At 42.7% G+C, this 25,184-nt stretch overlaps 1 protein-coding gene across 2 annotated transcripts; it reads left to right on the top strand.

Annotated features, from left to right (window-relative positions):
- The first annotated feature begins 2,679 nt into the window (after window positions 1-2,679).
- MRPS18A (mitochondrial ribosomal protein S18A) lies at window positions 2,680-24,939 on the top strand. 2 transcript variants are annotated; one of them, XM_085320213.1, is made up of 6 exons: window positions 2,680-2,788; window positions 2,999-3,030; window positions 6,789-6,893; window positions 14,022-14,145; window positions 14,984-15,050; window positions 24,152-24,939. In XM_085320213.1, exons 1-6 carry the CDS (start codon window positions 2,689-2,691, stop codon window positions 24,294-24,296), a joined length of 573 nt encoding a protein of 190 aa, XP_085176339.1. In that variant the 5' UTR covers window positions 2,680-2,688; the 3' UTR covers window positions 24,297-24,939. The 2 variants fall into 2 exon arrangements, with proteins under 2 accessions (XP_085176339.1, XP_085176347.1); XM_085320221.1 differs by lacking the exon at window positions 2,680-2,788 and adding an exon at window positions 5,439-5,582.
- Window positions 24,940-25,184: the final 245 nt, after the last annotated feature.

Below are 25,184 nucleotides of genomic sequence, written 5' to 3'. Positions count from 1 at the left end.
TCAAAAGGAAAAGCATTCATTCCTGAATGACCAGCGACATCCCATTCCATTTCTTTGAAGTGTCTCATCCAGCTTTATTTAAGTTGGACCCTATGCAGTGCTGACAAATCACAGGCTGAACAGATTTATGGAAAGAAAGTTACTTTCTTTTCTCTCTTCTGTACGTGGATATAGTATTCAGTGTTATTTTTCTTTTCCTCCAAATACAAGAGCTTCATGAAAAATACACATTCAAGAATACCTGTAAGAAATCAGAAATATGACAAATTTTCAAACTTGGAAAGGGATGACGGGCTTCAACCCAAATTGGCACATGCTTTGTTTGTCTCTTTGGGACTTGATGGTCTGCATTGATAATGGTTATTGTAGAAAATACTCACAAGGCAAAGGAAATATCTTAGAGGAAGAGAGGATTCATTCTACTCAGAGACTCAACTTCCTTAGGAAAGCAACTACTTTCTCTTTTTGCATTAAATTATGTATCACTTGAATTCCTTTATGAATAGAATTTGGTGGAAAGCAGGTAGAGCAAGTCAAGTATTTGTTTTGTCTGAACTATCACGAACATGGTGACTTCTTTCTGTCAGGCTACAGCTCTCCCATAGTGCTGCTGAAACATCTTCATCAGAAGTCAAATGACATTGAGAAATTCTTGAACAGCCCTGTAATACTTCATCTTTGTCAGTGGTAAACCACCATTGCGCTACCAACTGCTGGTTTCCATCCCATTAGAAACACTCAGCCCTTTATTTTTCTCTATCACATAAAACAAGCCAACCAGAAGAAAACGGATTTCATTTAAGCCATTGAATAAACTTTCCTGTCAGGTTGTTGCAGCCAAACTCCTCTAACTAGGATTAAACTCTCCATATAATGAAAAAAACTCATAAAAATATGACATCATGATACCACTTTGCCTAGCAATGTTTCTTCTCCTCATAAGGAAGTTATCCCTAGACAAAATATTTTGTAAATATTTTGTTTGGCTCTTATTCTTAAGCTTTTGGACAAGCTAAGGATCATCCTGCTTCTACAGATGGTTACATAGCATAATGCAACAGGAGAGGAAAAGGTCTTTCTGGCTACCACTCTTGCTTGTTCTGTGACTGAGATGGCCTTGTTTTCATTGCTTGGCACAGCAAACAAGAGCCTGGACAGAAGCTCTGCCTTCGTTCCCACTTCATTGGGAAGTCCCGGTGTTGCATGCTTAGAACTTCTGTGGAAGAGATTTGCATTCATTTTCTGTTCTGCTCTCCTGTTCTACAAGCTCATGGGATATCACACGACTTGAACAACCTGTCTGGTTGTACGAAGAACTACACAAAGAAATAAAAACTTTAGTCCCACTGTCCACATCGGGTATATTTTTCAAATTGGGTTATAAAAAGTACAACAAACCAAAGGAAGGAAGTGGAATGTATTCTAGAGTAGTAAGATCACGTTTTGCTTTATATTGTTGCATTTTACATCTACATCACTATTTACGTTTTACAGAACATTTTAACTAGAAACTTTAAAAAAATGCACAGAAGGTCTTGCATGAACACTGTTGATCACTAATGCAAGAGAATGGCATGAATGATCACCAACACACAAAATGAATGTTTTTCTCTCACTCCATCCGTTTTGCTTCCAGAAGTTTTAAGGTGTTGAAATGACAAAGTCACCAAGCACTTGGGGAAACTAGTGAATAACCATTGCTATCGAGTATAGTTCAACTCCAGCATGCCAAAAAACTATTCATGAAGATGCAGCATTATCATCTAAAATGGAAGGTATCTGCTTTGTTGGTACCTAAAGCAACAACTATGCCATACACCCCCGCAACGGGTACTTCTAGGCCAAACCATTATTGCTTTCCCATGCAATCCATTCTCCTGTTCTCCCTGCTTCCACCTTTAAGGCAGGAGGAAGACGCTAACAGAGAGAAGCATGCTAAGAGAGATGATGGAAACTAGTCTCAGGAAACCACAGAACACTTGAAACCTGCCAAAGGCAAGTGATAGTCATCCAAAACCAGAAATCCTCTAAACTAGGACAACTGGAAGCTTGAGTAATGTATACAGCTTGACAGCACACTGCTTCAGATTTTGGCCTGCTGAGTTACATGAGCCAGTGCAAGAACACACAGGCAACTCCACAGGCTGGGCACATGCAGATCTGACACAGGCACATTTAAAACAAGCCCCTTCCTTGCACCCTGTAGCCAGCTTGAATTGCCCCTGAAGCCTGAGTCAGCACAGAGCTGATTCAGGTGTCCTCAGGAGTTTCCCCCCCAAACCAGCTTAAGCCAAACCATTCCTTGCTCCTTCACCCACAGCACTGCCAGAAAAGACTCTGGAGCAACACCAAGAACACTGCTCAGGCCTCCATAACAAGGAGGTACCACAGGTTGAGAGCAGCCTTGGCTACAACGGGGACGCAGTAACAGAAAGTGCCACCCTGCCTCTAGATTCCCCCCGAGTGCGAAAAACCTGCAAAAAAATCAGGCCCTGTGAAAATACACTGGACTCAGAGAGGCAACGAAGGTGGCCTCAGCCCGCCAAAAACCACCCTCCCTCCTCACGCCCCCTCAGCCGCCGGCTCCCAAAGTAAAAACCGCGGAGCAAAATGGCGCCGGGGGGTGGGAGGGAGGGGGTCCCTCCGGCGCAGCGCCGGAGGCGGATGTGACGTTGTGCCGCCGCCAAGATGGCGTCGCGCAGCCTGGTGCGCGGGGCGGTGGGGCGGTTGTTCGCCGGTCTCGTCGGGAGGGGCTGGCTCTCGCCGCCGGCCCGGGCCCTCCGCGAGGGTGAGTCCGGCCGGGGGGGGCTGATCGCTGGGCGCGGGGCGGCCCCGGGGCCGTGGAGGTGCCGGCTGGCGCCGCGCCCCCTTGCCGGCGGGAGAGGTCGTTGGGGGAGGCGTTTGGGTTCCAAATGTACTTTTTTCTCCCCTTTTCCTCCAAATAAAGGCTCGTTTTTCGCAGGCTGAATCTTATTTTCCTTTTTTTTTTTTATTGCAGTCGTGGAAGTGACTGAAGGCAACACGACCACAGTAAGTCTGCCCTTCCCCAGTAGCTATCTGTGCTGTGGCTTTTTCCTCATTTGGAAAGATATAGGCCTCCGGGTTTGTTCCTGAAGGGGCAGGACAAACAGGACCAAGTTGTACGGGGTGAAAGCAAAACAAACGTAAAACCTGTTACACCTGCAGATGCCCAGGTAGATAGTTAGGCTGTGAAGTGCGTCGATCACCCCCCACTCGGTTTCTGGTGACAGGATCAGATGAGCCAAAGCTCCTGTCGGGACCCCGTGTGCTTGCGAAACCTGCCGCGTTGCTGCGCGGTTGGTAAAATTGGTAGCCCTGGCTGGAGGTGTTCTGTAGCTGAAATACAAGTGGTGGTTCTTCAGGTGCACTCGCTTCTTACAGGGTTGAGACAATGCCCGTTGCCACTCCTTTAACTAGTGTGCACAGGTACAAAGGAAGTCTGCCTGCTAATTTTGTCATTTCACTTCTGTCCTGGGGTGGCAAAAGCATGTGCTGTTTCAGGGTTGTTCTCTGCACCCCACACACCTCACTTGCTTTTTTTGTTGTTGTTTTAATGTGTGTTATATTTGCTAATCAAACTGAATTGCATCTGTGCCTTTCTAACTGCAGGTAATACAAAGCTTGCATTTTATAATGTATTCAGTAGTATACATAGCATATTCAGTAGTATATTTCTTCTTCAGTGAAAAGGTATCCACAAAGCAAGGCCCTAAATCCTAGAAGAAAACTACCTCAGAAGATAAACCAGAATTTCTGAAGTAACCGATAAAGAAGAGCATCATCTTTGCTACAGTTTAAGACAAGAAATAAAACAACCAGAGCAGTAGAATTAGAATTTTATTTCATTAACACCTACCTGATCTGTAGGACTTTTTCAAAAGACTTGTAGTTTTTGGAAGAAGCATAGAAGTTATTGGGGGAATGACAAGATTGAATTATTCTGTTCACATTACAAATACTGATACTGAGCTATCTACATTTTGGTTAGAAATGAGCAATGCAGATATTTTGAAGTGTGTAAACACCAAGGGGGTGAGTGGAGAAAGAAGTATTTGAAACTATCTAGAAAGCACTACATTAAATGATAATCTGTAAGTAAATGATAAAGAAGGGATAGGGTTTCTGCATGCTAATGAAACAGACAAAACCTGATTGTGTATGCCATTGAAAGTTTCCTTCTTGTCCATGTTTAGATTAGTGAACACTGTCTTGTTTAAAACCTGAATAGAGCAGGTTACTTATATTTTATATGATATACCTAAAATATACCCCTGAAACTAGGAAGACCTCTGGGTTCTCAATAAAAGTAAGTTTAAGAAGTGATGGTACATAAAATGGTAAGTCATTTCTTTCCGCTCAAGTGCGTAACTACTAATCTTTTTCCAGATACCTAGAAAAGAGCTTACAGCATAAAAATTGTTTTAGCTAAACCTAACAAAGTATAATTTTTTTTGCTAGAAGTGTCTTCTTGTAAATAGTAAAACAGGCAGTATGGGAAGAGGGATGGTTGTAGTGAATTGCTGTACTTTGCACTCAGTTTGTGTTTCAAAAGGGATATAAATTATAATCTCAAAGACCCAGTGCATTAAAGGTAGGCATGAAGTAACAAAGGTATACATTGCAGTAGCTGAACCCTTTAGAAAAATAATTCTCAGCTCCTTAGTCTGTTGTAGAAATAGGGCGGGGAGATTTGGATATTTCTACTGTATAATATCCTAGCATCGATCTAGGATGCATCAGTGGCCCTAGATCAGAAAACCTTGAACAAACAGTGTGAACTGATGAACTAAAGGGCTGGTATGTTTCTCAGCATATCTTCTGGTCACTCCACTTATCCTACCAACATTAAAACAGACTTTTCTGAATTGTGATCATCCTATGTGCTCTTGCTTTTATCAGTGTTGAAGGAAGTGTTTGACATGAACCAGATGAATGAATCTCAGGGAAATCTGGATTTCATCAGCATACTGAGAATGTGGAGACCTTATTTTCCTGTAGGTTTCCTCTTAGTTCTCTAATAGAAGAAAAAAAAAAGAGTGACTTAAAATATGACAGTCCTCAGTAGTTGGGAAATAATTACCAAAAACTGTACTCTGAAATTTATCTCAGGAAAAGTTGATACTGACATATGTATTGAATCTTTATTCATTCCCAAAATGCAGTTGCACTCAAAGTATAGTGTCAAGCCAGACTGGCAGACCTGAGGGAACCCCATACACTGACTTCCAAGAAAGTAACTTCACTCATGAATAAAAATTAGATACTAACTTGTATTTTATAGTTACTTTTTTTGGGGGGGAGGGGGAGAGGGGAGGGAAACTGGCTAGCCCACAGGAGGTAGGAGAGAAGAAGGCTTACTTAAGTTGACAGTATTCTTTCTTTTTTTTTCTTTTTTTCCCCTTTTTTGACATACTGAGCTGCTTCAGCTACAAATAAGCTTCCATCTTGCCATCAATAAATAAAGAAGAGGCAGATCCACAGTATAAAACAGTTTGGACAGCTCAGCTGGATGTCACTGTCCTATGCACACTTCTCCCTTCCCAGGTTTTCAGGTGCAAAAGGTAACAGTTCAGTCCAAATCAGTTAGACTTTTTTCTTAAAAGTAACAAAGCATTCCTCCAGTGTGGGAGATTTCTGTCAGATATCTAGGATTTCTTTTAAGCTCTTTACTGCTCAGAACAAATCTATTAATCTAGATTTAGCTGGGTCTGTGCTAGAATTTTAAAAATCTTTGCCTCTTGCAAAACCCTGGCATAATGGCAGATCTTTGGCATAGTGCTTCCACATTCCGTTCTATACCTCTATTTTCCTGCCTCTCAAGAGCTTTCTTGCATTATGTGAGGCTGACAATTGGTGTTCAAAATCTATTTCTTAATCTTAATTTGACCATTTGAAAATCCCAAAATATTCTGGAGAAAAACTGGTTGAGTTTGATTCTTTTCTCTCTATTAAGCTGTAAGTTGAGAGAGTTCTTGCTTCTATTCATAAGTTTTCTGAAAAAGACATGCACATACATATATATACTTGATATTCTTAACACTTCTACTTTTAGAAAACAAATCTCTCAAGTTCTTCCCACACAAACCTTCTAGATTTCTTTGCATGTTACTTTTAAGAAAAGTGAATGTTAGATGTCACCACTTTGTAGTTATACAGAAATGATCGTAAAATAATCTCCTAAAAGCAAAGGAATTTTCTAGAGAATTAAACTGGATAAAATATTGGTGTGTTAAAATGAAGTCCCTACAAACACCTTCTAACATGCCTTTCTTCAATTTGACTTTTGGTCAGATTTTTCCCTATTGGTATTTTATAATCTAGAAAGCCTACAGCATGCATCTGCTACTCAGTGACATTCTCATATTCTTAGCACACTTTTAAGGCTTTTGGCTAAAGTTTTGCTACACTTTCAAGACATGGTCAGAATGACGACTGTAATAAATGGAATTCAGGCAAAAGTTGTATGTGCTTCACATTAATTGTGAACTAGATTAGATTTGAAGAAATATATACAGAAACTTAACAAATGGGTCTTCTTTGCCCTTTGAATTCATTTATTTTAACCATAGTCTGTATATATCCAAAGAGCTTGATCTGTGTGTATTTGCGTGAGCTGTACGATGCAGATACTGTCCCCTTAACATCTGTGCAATACTGATCAATATGTTCTGGACTTGGTGAAAAATATTCCTCAAGTCACAGGTGCACGCAGAGGTCTAAACTGTGAAATCTTTGCTGATCATTTTATCCTCTGAATTGTTTCTCAGATTGAAGGGAGAATTATAGAGGATGCTGAGGTGCCAACTCCTCCTAACCCCTCTGGCCAGTGTCCCATCTGTCGCTGGAACCTGAAGCATAAGTACAATTATGTGGTAAGTGTGATGACAGACAGTTTCTCCATCCCCGTAACTAGTTAAATATTACTGTCAGATCTTTGTATTGTGCAACCTGCCACTTTATTTTTTTGCTAAGAGTAGTAAAGGTAGTTAACTCCATCTCCATTTCTCTTGGATGTAAGAAGAGCTTCCTACATAGTAACTGTTCAGTTTGATAGATGGCATTCAGACTCCTTTGGTTTATTCTGGAAATTACAATGTTCTCTCCAGAGTCTTTTCTAGAATTTTTCCTGGAATGATCCCTTTAGAGAGAAAGGAGGAGGAGCTCATATCAAATAGGAGGCTTGCAGTTTTGTCCCTTCTACCTGAACGTCTGATCTGAGGAGGCCGTATATCTCCAGTGTGCTCAGCTGCCCTTCAGTTCTAGCAGTTTCCAGTTGGAAAACAACATTTAGTCAACTGATTCAAGCCTCTTCTAACTCCAGAGAGGCCAAAAGACCTGACTAGGTCCGTTGCATGTCTTGAAGCACTGCAGCTTCTCATAGGATCGTTGTCTGCTAAGGCAGTAACTGTTTTACATCCCTTCTAAAGCTTTTGATGGATACGAAGGAGACCATACGTGTTTGCATCCCTTTCAGCAATATGTTTTCATTGCCCTCAGCAATTTGATTTAATTGAAGCATTTTGTAGGAATTACTAATGAGAAGTTTATTAACTAACAAGACGATTGTTAACACTAAATGTGGAAGATGTCAGGGAAATCCTTTAATGCATTAAAACAAAGGCACAACAGTCAAGAGCACTTTTGAATAAGGAGATAGAGATAGAAGATGTAGAATGTAGCTTTACAAGAGGTCATTCAAACACAGAGTTTAAAAAAGGACTAAGTGCTCCCCTTGCAAGCTGAAAACACAGTACTGGAAGTGGAAAGGAAGAAAACCAGACAGGAACATGCTGTTACTAAGATAAGGCAAAAAAAAATGCAGAATAAGTTAATGCCAGTAGGATTAGGGGGATACAGATACAAATACATCTGGAGGAAAAGAAATACTTGTGAGAAAGTCAGTCCACTAATGAGAGGAGAGGCAGACCAAAAGCCAGGTTGGCTGCAGAGTGACTAAGCTGTTCACATGCAGTCCTAACACACATACAAAAGAGAGAAAAGTTATGTTTGAATAATTAGGTAGTAACAGCAATATTGGAAATGACTACTGCAAAACAAGAGAAAAAACAGGTACAGAAATAACTTAAGTATTGAATTAGGTACAGACCAGTAGGCCTGGACTGTTTATAGTCCTCAGAACCTTAAGGAAATTAACTTAACAAATATATTACTTCACTTGCAGGATTTTTTTTACAGCCTGAAAAAAATTTTAAGGAATTACCAAGTGTTTTGAAATTATCAAGTGAAATACTGAACAGTTGAGAGAGGAAACAGAGTGATTTGGATGATTACTACTTGGTAAATTAAATGTGGAAATTTCTTAGTTAATGGTACCGAACAGGAGTAACCACAAATCACCTGCTGGATAGGATTACTTATGACTCATGAGTTACAAAGAACATGAGTATGAAACTAGTGCCAGACAAAATATTTAAAATTACTCCAGGCAATGAAACAATAGATATGAGATCTAAATTAAGTATCAGATCGGTTTCTTTCAAAGCCTGTGTGGAAGAAGTGAAGTTGTCTAGGATGTGAGTGTTGTCAGTGATTCAAACTAAGGCTGGATACAATATTGAACTATGAAAAAGTTAGTGGTGGACAGTGTTTGGTGTTCCCTGCTCTGGTTTTCACAACAAAGTGGGAAAGCTAAAAATACACTGAATTTGCACAGGATAATAAATCAGAATAAATGGCAAATACCATTAAGGTAAGTAAAGTACTACAAAACCATATTCAAATTTGTTTTGTGCTGCCCATATTTGAATGCAGGGACATCTTGCAAGAGATTTTTTCCTCTCTTATGATAGTTGAACTTGGCAGTGATCAAAACATTAGTCATTTACACTGGAAAATACTTTTCTAAGGTTAATTTAGTTTCATGTGACTTTTAAATGCAAGGAGTCAACAGCACCATTAAACCAGCTAGCTCTCCACAGATTTCCAGCAAGCATTGCATGAGTTGTATGTTAATCCCAGAGAATCTATAAACTGATGCCCAAGGATGAACTGAGCAACAGGATTGGATTGCATTTTGGAATTTAATATCAAGTCTCACGTTCTATTGCTGTTTGTGGTAGAGGACTCTGCTGCAGATAGGCGTAACAGGGCTGTTGAGAATAAAAGAAGTGTTTCTAGGCAAATACATTGTGTTAGAGCCCAAGTTCCAGGGTTAGAAGTGGGCTGTTGGTCCTCACAGAGAATGCGAAGCTTGAGCCTCAGGTGTGTTTGACAGTGAACTAAGATTATGCATTTTCTTCCATCATGAAGTTCAGTTTGGTTTTTAGATCCTGATTCCTACAGCTCATTAGGGAAGCAAGAGAAAACTAAACACTAAGAGCCTTCAGCCAGAATCTTGAGAATCATTGTTGAGTTGAAATAATTCCTTACAAGTTCTGTTCTTGAGAGACAAGCTAGGAGTGTGTCCTTCCTGGCTGTTGTGTCGGTTTTGAATGTATATACGTCTTGATTATGTACATATCTGCTAGTCTTGCGGCAGAGCAGAGGACAACCTGGACAAAAAGCTAAAGAGAGCAGCGTGAACTGGTAAATCAAAACTATAGAAGATTCCTACCTCAGTATTTAGAAGCATTGCTCCCTGAGGCTGATGGGAATTAGGGGAAACTTCGTTGCTGGAGCAGCTTGCTTCCTCTACTTGAATAAGTCTCTTATGTGTGTGAGTACTTTGTTCCAGTCCTGCATTTTCAGGCTTTGAAATGTTAGTGAATAAAATTCTCCCCTTCTCTGCACAAAAAACATCTCTACAGTTTTCTTTTCTGCAGCAGCGATGAGTACCAGAATCTTGATATGCTCAAATAGTAAAGTGCAAACATTTAACTCTGTCAGTAATTAAACAGTAACACAATTTACTCACCAGTGGTTGTAATTGGCCTAAAGGTCTTTAAATTGAGAACAGCTATTTTTTCTTAAGGATATATCCTCATTCATACAGCATAATCTATTTGATAAGCGATTAGAATAAATGGGTCATGGTAGTTCCTTTGAGATTCCATTTGATAATCTGAGATCAGATAGTTGCATAGAGAGCAAAGTGTGAGCTTTTTTTTGCTTGGGATGCTTACAATTGGACAGAAAAAAGCACCATGAAAAGGGAAGTGTTGAATTAGGCCCTGAGGGAGCTGGGTAATATGACCTCATAGGACTTTCCTTTTGTGATATACAACTAGCACAGTCTAAAGTAGGTGCATAATGAGTTACTTTAGCTGTCAGAGAACCGGGGAACCAATGTCTCCCAAGTTATTAATCAACTGAACAGGCATTGTGAGCACTAGCAGGTCACCATTCCAGTCTGCCTCAGATCTGGTGTGGAGGGCAGCAGTTGTCATTGCCAGTTCAGTCTTTAGTCTCTACTGAGGCTCAAAATAAAGAAGCTCATGGTACAAATTGCCATTGTTTATGGCTTGGGTATGTCTGTCCACTGAAACTGAGACCTCAGTTGATTTTTCATAGCCATGTAGTATCCATTGGAGATTTAAAAAGATGGTCATTGTCAGGATGCAACTGGATTAGAACCTGCAGTCCTGTTACGAAATGCCTAGAGACTGGTGTACAGCTCCCAGGAGTAAGGGAGGAGGAAAAAAGCAGATTCTTACATAGCCTGAAATAATGCCTGACAGACTTGTCTGGTACAGACCAGTATTAGTTTGGTTACACAGACAGGATACTTCTTTCTTGGAGTAAATAATGGTTTTAATGGAAGACATATAACCAGTCAAGGATCTTGGGTTTCAAGTTGACTGCAGATACTATGTGTCTGCATTTCAGTTGCCATCCATTCACAAGAATGTGCTGCACATAGTGTTTGGTTTATCTGGTTTATTCAGCCCTTTTAGAGGTGAAGGCTAAACTTGTTTTTCCTTTTTCCCCCTTATCCACTTCAAACATCATTAGTCTGAGTGGGCAGTAAATATGTCATCTTTCTTTGGCAGTAAATAGGGGAAACCAAACTGCAAGTTTTGCCTATTAGCCCTAAATTAATTCAATCCAAGTTGTTTTCATCAAATGCTGCAGATTACAGGGGTGGGAATCTGCGTCCAGCCTCTTGGGAGCTGTCCAGTGATTAAAGCAAATCCGTGGTTATAGGCTTGGCTGTCCATTAGCACAAAATGTGAATTTCATGGAACATGACGGCACCCTGTGAACTTGCCAGACCTTATTTTTTTTTCTCTCTCTCATTATTCTACATACTTGTTCACTTCCCTCCACAGCTGCCCCCGTTGGCTGTACCTATCTGCCTTCTCCCTGTGGTAAGATGCATGTGTGCGAGTATTCTGGGAGAGGCACCTGGCATGTTAACTGTGGGGATCTTCAGAAACGGACAAACCTTCCATCTTGTGTGCAGTATTTTAGGCCAAACAGCATAAGCGTTAATTTGGAACTGCAGCAGCTGTGACATAGATGACTCAGTTAAGAAATGACTGTCACACAAGATAAGTTGGTCAGCTGGTGAGCTGGTGGTCAGAGATGATAATAGAGAATAGATTTTCCTGTTTTGGAGGGGGGGGATTTTTTTTTCAGAGGGAGAAAAAGAATATCTCCCTTTACTTCCCACCTTCCCCCTTTGCATGGAAACACTTGATAGCAACCCTGTGACTCCATGAGATGTGGTGGTAATATGAGAAAGCACTTGAACCACATATCCTAAGCCCTCCACAGGAGCCTGTGGCCTACTTAGGCTTTCATGGCTGTAAAGACTGGAACAGCCTCAAACTTGCCATCAGCTCCCTCTTTCCTCTTCCCCACAGAGGAATACAGCAGGCTAATAGAAAAGTCTAGAAAGTTTTTCTCCTTCTAGGCACTTGGAACTGAACAGCCCTTTCTCACTTAGTGAAGTGAGATGTTTGTGCTAAATGGCAAATTGAGCTGTTGATCTGGAGAATGGGATGGCTAAAGATGGAAAAACATGGCACTGAGACTTGCTCTGTTTCTTGGGTCTAATCCAGTGCATTTCAGGAGCGGCCGAAAGTCAGTGCCCTGGGCCCACGTGGCTGGCCTCGGTCCAGTTTCCACCAACACAGCTGCCTCTAACTGCTCCCCTGGTTACTGTCCTCATTGGCAAAGCCACATGTTAACTGGGCTGAGGACGTTTCACTTCCCTTTTACCCATAGATAGCCTTACAGGAGTTCACTGCTAGTTGCCCAACTGTGCTATTCTTGTTCTTTGGATACAAAATCACTCTATGTGGTGGTTGATCAGGCATTTCATATCAGCAAGAAGTTGCCTGATCTATTGTGTTTTCAAAGGAGCTGGATCTGAAAATCAGCCAGAACACGTTAATGTTGGACAAGCAGAGGTAGAAAGGAAGCCAGATAAGGGAAGAGGAAAATTACATGTGGTGATGATACTAGTGAGGGTGGGTTTGGAAAAAACCCTCTAAATTCTGGCTATAGCACTTGTATGACAGCATCTGTCAGAATCAGTCATTATCAGAAAGCCATGCTGAATTCCTGTGGTCCACTTCAGAGCTGAGCTTGTCTTGTGCTATAGGGATGAATGTATAAATTCTAGATAGCTGTTTTTTCTGGATGTTCATTTGATATCGAATTGCGATTGTTTGCCTTTACAAGGGCAGTAAATGAAGCTAGGCATGCTCCAGGGACCTCCGTGTGAAAGAGAATAGATAGGGGATGGGAGCAGGTTTGCAAGCAACAGGCACAGTCAGGTTCACCCATTGTGAAAAGCCACCAAGTACTCTTTGTTCTCCCATGTTGCCCCAGACCAGGGGGTTATTAAGAACTGATGTACCTGTCTTGAATTCTCTCATGCTGTGGGGGTGCCTGCAGGCAGGTCCCTTCCAGCCTTGAGCCGTTTCTGCGTGATCCAGCTACACCAACTATGAAAATATTTACAACAGCAGCAGAGAAATAAAACTTTCAACCAGCAACAAGTCTGTCAACAGATGGGGGGAAAAACAAGCATGGTGTCTCCAGAGGCCCTTTGGGCCAACTTATGCTGATGTCAGCATATCAAGGGGGCCTGCCTATATTGGCCTGAGGGGTGCATCAGCAGCTGTGCCATGTGTGGAAATGGAGAGCACATATCTGAATGTTGGGCTGTTTTACTGTGCGGTTACTGGTACCCTCTCTAGCAGCTGTTACACTATGTTTAAAAATTTGTTGTACTGCCCTTTGATATTATCTGATCTTAAGGATCCCTTAGATTTTGTTTTTATTAAGAAAGCTTTATACTTCTAGAGCTCTTAATCTGAAAGGTCAACAGCAGCGTAATCTATGATCCTTGAATCCCAGCCGAACGCTCGGCATGCTCTGCTTGCACCTTCCATCCAGCATGGCTTTAGCAGCCCCACCTAATGCACACACAATCAACGGACTGAAGACAATAATTTATTTTATTAGGTCTTTCATATCACAGTGCATTTCTTTCCTTATGAAAAGCTTCCTCCTATGGTATCTTGGAGCATTTCTCTGCTCTTTACCCCTCCAGAGACGTAAGTGAAGTTCCACCATATGAAACTGGATGAAAGACTAAAGAATAGATAGCAGGGAACAATCCTGCTCTGAGGGAACAAGGAAAGGACCAGAGGTGATCTAACATATCTGAGACCTTTAGGATAGCAGCTGTGATGGCATTTCAAGTTACATAAACACTGTCCATCTGTAGGTCTTGTGTAACTGTGCCTGAGTACCTAGGATACATTATCTTAGATAGAATCTTGGAGCAAGGGACAGTGAAGTAGCAGAGCTTGCAGCTGACATAATGTGTTTATACTAGTGAAGTCAGGGGAAGACTCAGACCATCTGAGTGACCTAACTGAACTAAGCTGTCAGGCAGAGTGACGGCAAGCAAAAGCCACTTGTTGTCAAGCTGCAGCCAAAAGGCGTAGGAAGGGATGATTATTGTTTTGTTTTGCTTTGTTTTGAGCTCTGTACACAGCTTGAGGGTCAGCACAACACCTAAGAATCACAGCAGTTAAAGCAACTGTAGCACTGATGGGTTTGCCCTTCTCTTGATCCCTCAGGACGTCTTGCTATTGAGTCAGTTCATCCGTTCTGATGGAGGAATGCTGCCACGGAAGATTACAGGCCTCTGTCTGGAGGAGCACAAGAAGATTGCAGTCTGTGTGCAGATGGCTCACCGAGCAGGTACCTAGCCTCTTCCTCAGACAGACTCTGTACTGGAGGGTACCAACAGAACCCTTTGAGAGGGTCTCCCACCCCAGCAATGTAAGTGAGATTTCATTGTCCAGTCGCTCAGCAAACTCATTATGCACCAAGTGTTGGGACAGGAAAGGGGATCAGGGACTATCCTCTTTCAGAGAATATTGTTCTCCTTTCCGTGTCTTGTCGTCTGCTCTAGAAGCAGACATTTATCCCTGCAGAAAAGCATACTGTTGCAGAAACATGTGGGAAGTGGCTCAGTTTGTAATAACTAATGATTAAGTATCAGCTTCTGAAATGACTTGCTTTAGCACAAGCTTGACCTTCTACCTCATTAATAACATGTACCTGTCTACCCTATGCCATATGACGATCTCTTTGCTTTATCCTGGCCATGCGTCCCAGGCTGACCTAGTCTGCATATCATACTGATCTGGTATCTGAATTGAATCCAAGTTAAATGGACTGAGAATTTTAGTAATCGTATTTTCATCCTGGATATGGAATCTGACTAGACACTAATGCCCTATGTGCTCTTTAAAAGCCTGTTCAGTGAGCCTGAGTGGTTGTGCCTTTGGTTTCGTATTACTTCTCAAACACAGTATATTTAGCAGAATTCCTAGCTTCTCTCTGACTGGGGTGTAGGTTAACCACTGTCTAAAGAAAGAATACCACTTCTACGGCACGTGAGTTTCTACTGTGCTGCCCCAGTGGGGGTCTGAGCTGCTTGGTTTATGAGATGAACGTGTAACGTAGTTTGTGCGTGCTGAGAAGGCAAGGAGGCATTGCAAAACCTTCTCATGCCTTTCTTTTTCTGTCTCAGGTTTGTTGCCAAACCACAGGCCTCAGCTTCCTGAAGGACATGTTCCCAAGAAACCCAAGTTCAACAGGTGAATAGTCTTGTTTTTCAACCTACCTTTTCTTCAGGATTAGTTTGGAAGAGGAAAAACAGTTCCTTGTAACTGGGTAGAGCAAGCCTCAGGCAACAGGGCCCATAAAGAGTACGCGTAGAAGGACTGTCTGCCCCTAAGTTCTCTTGTCAGCATTTCAAAGACAAACCGCATCTCATGCATCCACAGAGAGCTAAAACTGCCACATGTGTTAGCTTACGCCCACTCTTCCTCAGCTGCACTGGCCTCCTCATCACTGGTAGGGCTGTCACAGAAGGGTGCCCCAGTGATAGTGTCTAACCCCCTCCACAGCAGGCATCCCAGAAGGGTGCCCAGGACAAGTGCCAGCTCTGAACTGGGGGACGAGCAGCCACAAAGAGCCTGTCACAAGCCCGCTTCCCATCTGGACTGCAGTTAGTAATTCACCCTGAGCCTGCCCTTCCTGTGCGAGGAGCTCTCTTCCCCCCAGGGGGCTGGGTGGCCCCGGCCTGTGGTGGGCAGCTGAAAGCCTCCTGTGGCCGCCTGCGCTGGGGGCGCCCCAGGAGGTGCTAATCCCTGTTTACGACCTCGCACTCCGTTGCCCTGGGGATGTCAGAGCAGTTTACGAACCTTGCCCGGGGTTACCGGAGGCCACGGGCCTGCTGCTGGGCGAGCTCCGGCAGCAGGGCTCGTGGCAGCCCGAGGGCCCCCTGCCTTTCCCCTCTGACTCGCTGCAGTTGAGATTTGAGAGAATCTCTTGGAAATGTCCCCAAGATGCTGGCAGGCTGCGCACTGGGTGTCAGTGAGGATCAAGGTAGAGAACTCTGCTTTTGATGCAGCCCTGCAGCCATCAGGTATTTCAGCTCCGAAAACCTTTGCAGTCCTGTATCTTTGGGATTCTTTAGTCACTAAGTCTATATAGCAGCTGTGGGGTGGAGCACAGTATCTAGTAAGCATTCACATAGCAACTTAGCAGAGCAGGTTGGGACAGGAAATGGCAAATCCTGTATCTTGCTGGAATCACACCAGGACTCCAGATCTAATGCCCTGACTTCTATAAATTGTTCCATGTGAGAACAGAGGACAGATACTTCCAGATACATTCTACATACAAGTAGATGTGCTGTACTTCTAAAGGAAAGTACAGAGATAAGTATCAGAGTCCTCCCTAGTGCACTTCTGGTTCCTCCCCACACCACCCTTGTTTTTCTTTATTTTTTTTTTCCTCCTAGCAAGGGAACATAACAACTAAGATGGGGGCAGAATTGAGAAAAAGATCTGAACAGAGACAAGGAACGGGATCAAGAAATCAGACTGAAAGTTTTGTTGGTGGTGGGGAAAGAATTGCTTGAGTGAGTCCTGAAGCCAGGAGGGAGTGCATAGATACTTCAGGAACGCTCCTGTGCTCCTTCCTTGCTTCCTTCCTCCAGCCTCATGGGACAAAGTGGTCCTCACAGGACTGAAGTGTCTCCATGTGCTGAAGACACTCAACCAGGACTTATCTGAGGAATGAAACCAGAACTCTTACCACAAAATTCCCGCATAAATGACTTGTCCATGTTTACCTTCTCTTTGCCTCTGTTACTTGTTTCTAAAGCCTTCTGTAAGTCCATACTGATTTGGGAAGCACTCAGTCTATGGTGCTGCCAAAGGCAACAGTGAGTTAGCACGGGAGGCAGGGGCAGAATTGGGCTGGGACATTGATTTGATTCATTGGATTGAGTGGAACAAGCTACCTTTTACAGTGCTGTAAGAACTTGACCAGGACCTCCTCAAAGCCTCTCTGGTATAATAGCAGGACTTCTAACCTAACTGAGCATGTCCTTTTGTTGCATTTTTTTCTACTGGGTTTCTAAGTGCCAGTACATGAAGGCATCAAAGGCTCTGCAAGGAGCCTATCACAGCAAGGACTATATAGCAGAGTTAAGTGATGTATTTTCCAAATCCCTGAGCTTCGGCTCTCCTTGGGATGACTGTATTGGCTCCTTTAGTCCTCTTTAGCTCTGCTTAAATGAGAGATGATAATGTCTTTTAGCACTGCTGCTGTAGTATTGGGAACACAAATGGGGAGTCACTCAGGTGCCCTATAATATGTGGTTACATGAGAGCACACTTTTTGGGCCAGTGGTTCAAGTCGTTCCAAGGAAGGAACTCATTAACATGTGTTACATTCCTTAGCATCAATTTTACCAGCCCTTGTGCTCTCCAGCTCTGCCTGCAATCATGGCTTTTTCCTTGCTCCACCAGTTGATTTATTGTGCATGTGGGGTTGAAATATATTCTCCTCCACCCCTGCCTTCCTCCACCTCCAAAAAACCCCTGCTGTAGCATGTTGGAGCTATTGACTTGCCACTGGCTGCCTGAGGGGTTTTTAACCTGGTCCGTGAAAGAACCAGAAAAGCTGGACAGTAGCTTGCCCGTTACTCCGTGTGGTGCTTGCACTAGTAAAAGAGGCATCAATTGCTGGACTCTTTAGGAGTCTGACCCTTCTTGACCTAAAGAAAGTAGTCATGAGGTAACAGGCCAGTGAAGAGAAGTGGAAACAAATTGGTATCAAGGCTACAAACTTAGATGGATAATTCTCACAGGTGGCTAGTAGCATCCAGTACATTGAAAATTTAGGCCATTCCCCATCCAATATGCTTAATTCCTGCTGTCTCTCCCACTTGCTCATCTGCCTTCATTCTCTTGCCATCAGGGCTTGCATTGCACATGGAAGAGAGCTTTGCATATAGAAGACACATGGTTCCTGTTATAGTGTCTGAAAGTAGGAAGTCTGGTGCAAGATGAAAAGAATAGTGTGTTTCAGACTGTGACAGTAAGAGTTTTGCCCTGCTGAAGGACAGCATGTCTCACCCCTTCTGCCCTGAAATTCCTCTCGTTGTTCCCCAGTACTGAGAGATAAACAGTCTGTTGTCTAACCCTTTGCTCTGAATTTACAGATCTTTCACATTTTTAATGGAGGGACTTCGGAGAAGTTACAGTCTGTTCTGGATGTCACCCCACATTTTTTCTGTGAGAGTTCCTATTATCTGGGGCAGAAAATCTTTCAAAGGAGCTGAAGAATATTTTGCCAATAGTAAGGCTCTTGATATTAGACTACACCTTCAGCTGCTAGAGTGACAGAGCCGAGATGGGAGTCTAAGATAATCTTAGGGACAGATTTCACTAACACCACCAAAGAGCGAAGGAGATTCTTTGGGGGGAGTGTAACTTGAAGCAGGAGTCAGAGCTTAGCACCTCGTCTACAGTGTAGACCTGAGCTCTACATACAGTGTCTGGATGTAGACACTATGGATTCAGAGGATCAACCCCTGGCTGACAGAAGCCTGTCAGATTGAGGGCAATTCCTTTTGTGTCTCCATTCCTGCAAAGTTCTAGTTGATGCTCGCTCTGGCCCATCTTATTGCAAGGTTACATCAGTATTGCTCAGAGCAGCTTCATCTGTTAGTGAAGGAGGAATAAACCAGCCTGGTGAAAGACTTCTGCTTTGTCTTTCCACTGAAGTGAGGTGCTACCCAGCTCAGGACTTTCTCCATAATGTAACAGCCAACAGCACAAATTACCCAACAGGTCATCTTTGTTCTTAAGAATCTCTCTCTCAAGTGAGATTCTTAAGAGAGAGAGCTCTTAAGAGAGAGATTCTTAAGAATTTCTGTTCTTTGCTCTTGACATGCAGATCAGTGGTATGCCTGGACAAAGGTGCTAAGGAAGTACATAAGGAAGTGCTGAGGAGCTGTGTTAATGCTTTGGGAGCACCAGGGAAGCTGCTCCCCAGTTTTCCCTTGGCTTCACTTGTGACTCTCTTGGCCAGGACATTTGGTCTGTGTCACGTTCACTCTGTCTGAAGCAAACCTGCTTCCAATACAAGCTATCTGGCATGCAGTGGTTATCACCTAGCTGAGATTAAAAAGTAACATGCCACCACCTGGAACTATCAGCAAACTGTCTTATTTTAACTAGCATTGGGGTGCTGCCCTGGAGTTGATCTAGTGAAACAAAGGTGGCTATATCACCCAGAATCCCCATGACTGCTCTGCCTCTCCAGAAGATGCTTTTATGATGATTACTCAATGTTGTTTTCCAAAAAGTGGAATTCCTGCTCTGCTTTCTGAAGTGGTTGTATTGTTTCCATTGTATGAACTTTGGACACCTTTTCCTATACACCCAGATTTCCCTGCAGACAGGTAAGAATTTCCTAGCTTTGTATTGGTAAATAGTGGCGTGCAGATCCTGACTTGTTCTTGGTCATGCAGCTTTCCAGTACAGTATGCAGTCATCTCTTTAGGAGACAGTGTAACATGGAAAAGGAGTTTGAGAACTGCAGAAGAAGGTACAATATGAAAGTGAAATGTCAGTTGAGCCAAGCTCAGGTCATGGGGAAGGTAGGAAATGTGTGAGAATAGCTTGTGGTCAGAAATAAACAGGGGAGCAGTCCACAGCTCCCTGGTCTGATCTCCCTACTGTAGTCTAGACACTGCCCAGGTGACACCTACCACAGTATTTCTCATTTCTTGGGCTTTAGTTCTTTGCCTTTTTGCTTTATGACTGATTTGTTTTTGCCAGTTATAGCTTGTGAATGCTATCTGTTAGTTGCTTTACTGGCTTTGGGCTCTTTTGCAGAAATATAGCCATCAGAGTACCCACATACTCTTCAAGCTATTTTGTCTACTTTCCTTCCCCCTCTCTTCCATAAATCTGTCTGCAGAACTTGGACATGGAAAACCATTCAGGTTTATTCCCTGTCAATGCAGAATTACTCCCTGTGGTTCACTTCCTTGTGTTTGGCCTGGGCTAGATCGTCCCTGTTTCTGAGGGACGATTCCACAAGCAGATTTGTCATGCGGCCAAGGATTGTTCCCTCATCCTCAGCCTGACTTTTCCCTTTCAAAACTTCCTGATGTTATTTCTTAATTTTGCCTCTGTTTGTACTCCTGCCCGGCATATTCCAGTTAAGTGCTGCAGCAATAAAATATTTTCACTAGCCTGTAAGGCTGAGGAAGTTTTCAGGGATTTCACCAGCACTGTGCAGAGTGACAGACTGTTCTCAGATTCCAGAGTCATGTGGTGCAGGCCACCACACACCAGGACCGTTTGGGAAGCTGTCAAGCACAGCTGCAGATCAGACTTCTCTCTTTGCTTTCAGGACTGGAAACCTGAATAGCTCAACAATCTTTTCTCCAGCATGAAAGCTGTTGAATGGATAGTGTGGACTAATTCTTTGTCTGGAACAGCCACTGAGTTCAGACCAGCATCTGGAGGCTCCTTTAATGTGAATATAGCACTTGTTTTGTTTTGGTAGGTCCAAAATATTGATTAAATCAAAAGGAGTGAGGGATGTCACAGACTCCCTGAGCCTAGGCTCTGTCAGCAAGAGGTGCTGTAAATTATAGAGTACATGATTGTGAGTGCTCAACTTCTACTTTGTTATCATTTTCTTCCTGGCAGAACAGAAATTGGCACAGGTAATATCCAAGTTATTCCCTCCTCCATCTCCTGAACTGAAGAAGTTGCCATGTGTTAGCAAGGAGGCAGGTTCCATTCGAATTCCTCATGAATTATAAAGTTCTCAGGCTCTGTGGACCCTGGAGCAGAAACTGGTTTCACTGCTATCAGTGTTTCACTCCAGTAGCATGTGGTTTTTCTCATCTGCATGAAAACTGTGCTGTGCATAGCATGTGAATTGAAAAGCAAAGAACCAGAGAGGCTGCAGGTGAGCAAAGCCAAGAGGCATCCTGGGAAGGGATGTGGCAGGGAGGAGACAGTGTTGCCAACACTTTGATCGAGTGCTTCCTGCACAGTCTGTAGTTCTGTCTTTTGCTTTTAATCCAAATGAGCCAGATTGAAAAAGTTCAGCAAGGGTTCAAAAGTTTGGTCTCAGACTGCACTAACATGGCCTCTGCCTGGGCTGCACGCAGGATGCAGCTGCCCCATGTGTGAGTCCTTTCCCTTACTCCAGTATGTGGAAGCCCTGTGCCTCTTCCTAGGTGTTAAGCAGCAGTCTCTAGCTGCTGAGAAGCAGTGGAAAGTGCTTTACTGGATAAATCCCTGGAACCTGACCTCCAATTTACCACAGAGATTTTAGGTGATTACAGTGATTGCAGGTGACAACTGCAGCTGTTCCACGCATTTTATGTTTTGCCATTTCCCATCAGGATTGGAAGTAGCTTTGCTTATTACCTCTTTGCACCATCACACATGCTGGTGATGGAGACTACAGGACTATCTGCATAGGCCTTAATCAGACTTCTCAAGTGTGCAGCTGGAGCCTAGGGATTCTGGTTGTTGCCTGGGATCTTACTGTACTTGACAGGGCAAGCATGTCCCCCAGGTAAGTTGTTGCTCCCCAAGATGTAGCACTTCTGACCTTTTTTTTCTAGAAGGAGGGCTCTGTGTGCTGAGATAACAGGTTATGAGACTGCAGACCGGGTGCATTTGGGATCCATGTGGAAGCTCTGTCCTGACAGCCCTCAGCTGTTTGAGAAAATTCAGACCATCTGCCAGTGTGTGCTTGTAGGGCCTTGTAAAAAATCCGCAAGACAAGCTAGGTGGCTGGATGCAATGCATAGTTGGGTGACTTGGCTAGAAAAGAGTGTAACGAATTTGCAAAACACAACCTTACGTGGACAGCAGAGTTTTCAGAGAAGTCTTACATTAGGCAACATGTTTTGAAGTTTTTGTATGTGAGTTTTGTGGATTGTTTTTACTCTCAAGAAGAAAAAAAAATGTTTTGTGAAACAGTAGGAACTGAGGTTAGTCCAAAAGGAAAAGGAACTTTGTAGACTGACTGCTCCCAGGCATCAGGCTTTTGCCATTGCTGAATCAAGGTTAAAAAAAAAAGGAGGGGGGCAGCAAACAAAATAAGACAAGTTTGAGGTTGGGACAAAGCAAGTATTAAAAGAGCTAAAGGCAAATGTGCTTCAGGAAGGGAAAGCATCCAAATGTCTGTTTCAGCTAACAATGAAAAGCCCCAGCCTGCAGTCCCCAAAGGAGGCCAAAAGCCTGGACCAGAGGGCTGGATTAGACCTGCTCAAAAGAGAAATAACAAAAGCTTTAAAATCAGGCCATTACTAAATCCTCCTTCCTATGCAGAATTCGGGTGTGCGCTTCCAGCCCCCACACAGAAACAGGGGTTTCTTAAAAAGCCACTGTCTCTCTAAACCTGCACACAGCATTGATGTGTATCTCACATTCACACATTCACTTCTCTCGCAGTGAGATCATTTATTATCACAGGAGCACTTTCCCGTAAGCGTTTGGTCGCATGACCAGAACTGCACTTGGCACACTGATCCATTAAAACAGTTTGGGATTTTTGTCCTCCTTCACTCTAATCTTGCAATATCAAAACTTTCACTACAGACTTCCACCTACTGCAAGGGAAATGTAAAACAAAGGGCCTATGCCAAAGACCCCTGAACATCTCCCAAGGGAGGCTGCCTTTCTTTGGTTTTTTGCCAGACTCCAAACTAAAGAACTGCTTTTGGTATCTCTGAACTCCCTTTGTATTTGAACTTAAGAGGCTGGAGACTCTCTTACTTCCTGATATGTAAGGGATTCCACTAATGCACTATCATGACAGTAAAGGTCAAAAGGCACTAATTTAATGCACGTAAATGATAGATCTTGTTCCATTCTCTCTCCCATCTCTCTCCTGCTGTTGGTTCTAGCCAGTCTTGATAGTCTGTCATGACTATCAACTCCTCAAAGCAAAAGCTACAATCTGTGTGCAAAATATAAGTGTCTTAATTTCAGTGGCAGGAACCTACAAGTGTGGTTCATTTTTCAATTTGTATTGTTCAAGATAGCTGATGAAGAAAAGCGTTAGGAAAATATGCTACTGTTATGCAGATTGTGGCTGCCTGGCATCGTGAGCTTCTCTGCAGACCTCAATCATGCATCAGCTTCCCTTGAACAATGCATTACATGGTCTCTGTCCAAAGTTATTAATATCTTGAGTTTGTATGATGCAAATAAAAGGTAACACAGCTCTGTGGGGAGAGCATGACAGATTGAGGTTACATTAAGACTATGGGATTACTCAACACAGGCATGCAAACATCGCTGGACAAAGTTTATCAGTCTGATCCAAATTCTACTTTGTTGAAGTATCGTTTGTGCAGATTATGCGAGGGTTTTTACTTTGGATCTTTATTGTCTGAAGAGACTTCTCTTTCTCTAAGGGCCTCTATTCTCTGTGTACTGGTAGCAAAAGATTTAAAGCCTAACAAAACTCCAGGCCACCCAGCCAGATGGTAAGATTTCCAGTAACTGATTCTGTATCTGAGATCCCCTGCCTGTTTGCAAAGCCAAGCCTAAAACTTCAGATGGTGAAAAATAAAGGCTATTTGCCAGACATTGCTCTTCACAGGAATTTGCAGTTGTGCTCATTCTGTTTGAGTACCTCGTACATTTACATGTTGTGCCTTCCTGCACAAGCAAGCTGGAATAGTAAAAATTCTGAAAATAGAAAATGTAGAATAAATAAATAAATAAAATAAATAAATAAATAAATAAAATAGAAAATTCTGAAAATGGAATAGTAAAAATTCTGAAATAATAAATCAGATTTGGGCATATGAAAATATATGACTAGGCCAGAAATCTGTCTCATGCAGAAGAAAAATCTGCTTAGCCACTGAAAGTAAATGAATCCCTTTCTAGAGGTTATTTTATACTGAGCCTGGCCTTTGTAACTGACTGACTTTATTCAGGCCAGCTGTTGAAATGACACCTCCCAAGACTATGGATGTTGGATGGATTCAGACTTGGAGTTAGATGCAATGAAGGGATTCAGCATTCCAGTTTAGCTACAGATGGACAACTTGCCAGCAGCCCAGAGACTGCTCCCTCATTTGTTCCAATACTGGATCTCATGGCAGGTGCTAGTGGGTTCAATAAAGAGGTGCAGCTTAGATGTTCCAGAATGAAAAAAAAAAAAAAATCTGAACTGAGGGAACTTTGTCCATGGTCATTGCCTCCTTTCAGAAACACGCCATGTGGGGAGGCAAAAGCTAGGGTGTCTATTCTGCTTAAGTCAAAACCTTTTCAGTAATTAGTCTCAAGCTAATTACTTCTGTGATTCTGTGAAACTGAAATGTGTCTATGTTTTGTTTTGATAGGTATCTGACCCGCTGGTCTGTCAGATCTGCAAAGCCCATCTGGAAGAGGGGCCCTAAATGGTGCAAAATTCCCATGCCAGTTGGACACCCTATACTAAAGGATAATGTCAAATACACGCACAAGCCCATCTATTTAAACCACTAGAGCATAATGGAACTGGCATAGACGGTGAGCACAGCTGTTTTAAACTGCTCTGCCCTTTCTGCAAGTTCGACAGTACCCACAGTTTTCTTATTCCAAAACTCTCATTAGTATCTTGTATTATCCCCACTGAATAAGCAGTAATCTGCTCATCTCAGAGGAAACAAAAAACAGCAAAGCAAAATTTGACGTGCACTAGGATTTGGAGGCAGCAGGGGACAAAGACTTTTACCTCAAAGCCAGAAAGAATCTGATGATTTGTGTTTCACTGTGGTCCCGCAGTGGGTCAGGAGTTTTTTTTTTTTGTTTTTTTTTTTTTTCCTTCTTTTTCTAGCACTGAATGGTGATGCTCCATTTATGTATTCTTCAACTCAGATTTGCCTCATTGGGGCTTTTGTACTTGTGACACTGACGGGAGAAAGCCTCACGCAACTCAATGCTTCCTTGGCTGTGATGCAAATTATGTTAATGACTGCTGAAGTTAAATATTTTTATAATTGGTACTATCTATAATTTGAAGTAGAAAACCTGTGGTAGTGGCTGGCATGACAGTGTCAGCATGTGTGCATCTTACATGCCTGCTAAAGGATTCATGGCTTGTGCTTCACTCCTGGATCTAACAAATACAGAACATTGACATCTTTAATGACTCGGCCTGTTTTTTCTCCTTGCAAATACATTTGCCACAAGTCTTCTGTATCAGTGATACAGTGATAGCTGCTTCCTAGTACAGTTTGAGGCTGGCAGATACACATCATTTTCTGTCATATAACTGAAGGGTAACATCATTTCTCTCTCTGTAACATACATCCAGGCATCTTCCACCTACTGACCACTTCTACTTGAGAACTGCTAGATATGGACCTGGCATAAAAGTCTCATTAAATTTAT

This window comes from Rhea americana, unplaced genomic scaffold, assembly GCF_003343005.1.
Source record: "Rhea americana isolate MKP2758 unplaced genomic scaffold, rheAme1 scaffold_119, whole genome shotgun sequence".
Lineage (NCBI taxonomy): Eukaryota > Metazoa > Chordata > Aves > Rheiformes > Rheidae > Rhea > Rhea americana.
This window is presented reverse-complemented; position numbering and strand designations above follow the sequence as displayed.

Coding starts and splice junctions, on each gene's coding strand:
- MRPS18A (XM_085320213.1), top strand. CDS start 2,689: ATGGCGTCGCGCAGCCTGGTGCGCGGGGCGGTGGGGCGGTTGTTCGCC. Junction 3,031..6,788: donor CTGAAGGCAACACGACCACA/GTAAGTCTGCCC, acceptor ATTGTTTCTCAG/ATTGAAGGGAGAATTATAGA. Junction 15,051..24,151: donor AAGAAACCCAAGTTCAACAG/GTGAATAGTCTT, acceptor TTGTTTTGATAG/GTATCTGACCCGCTGGTCTG.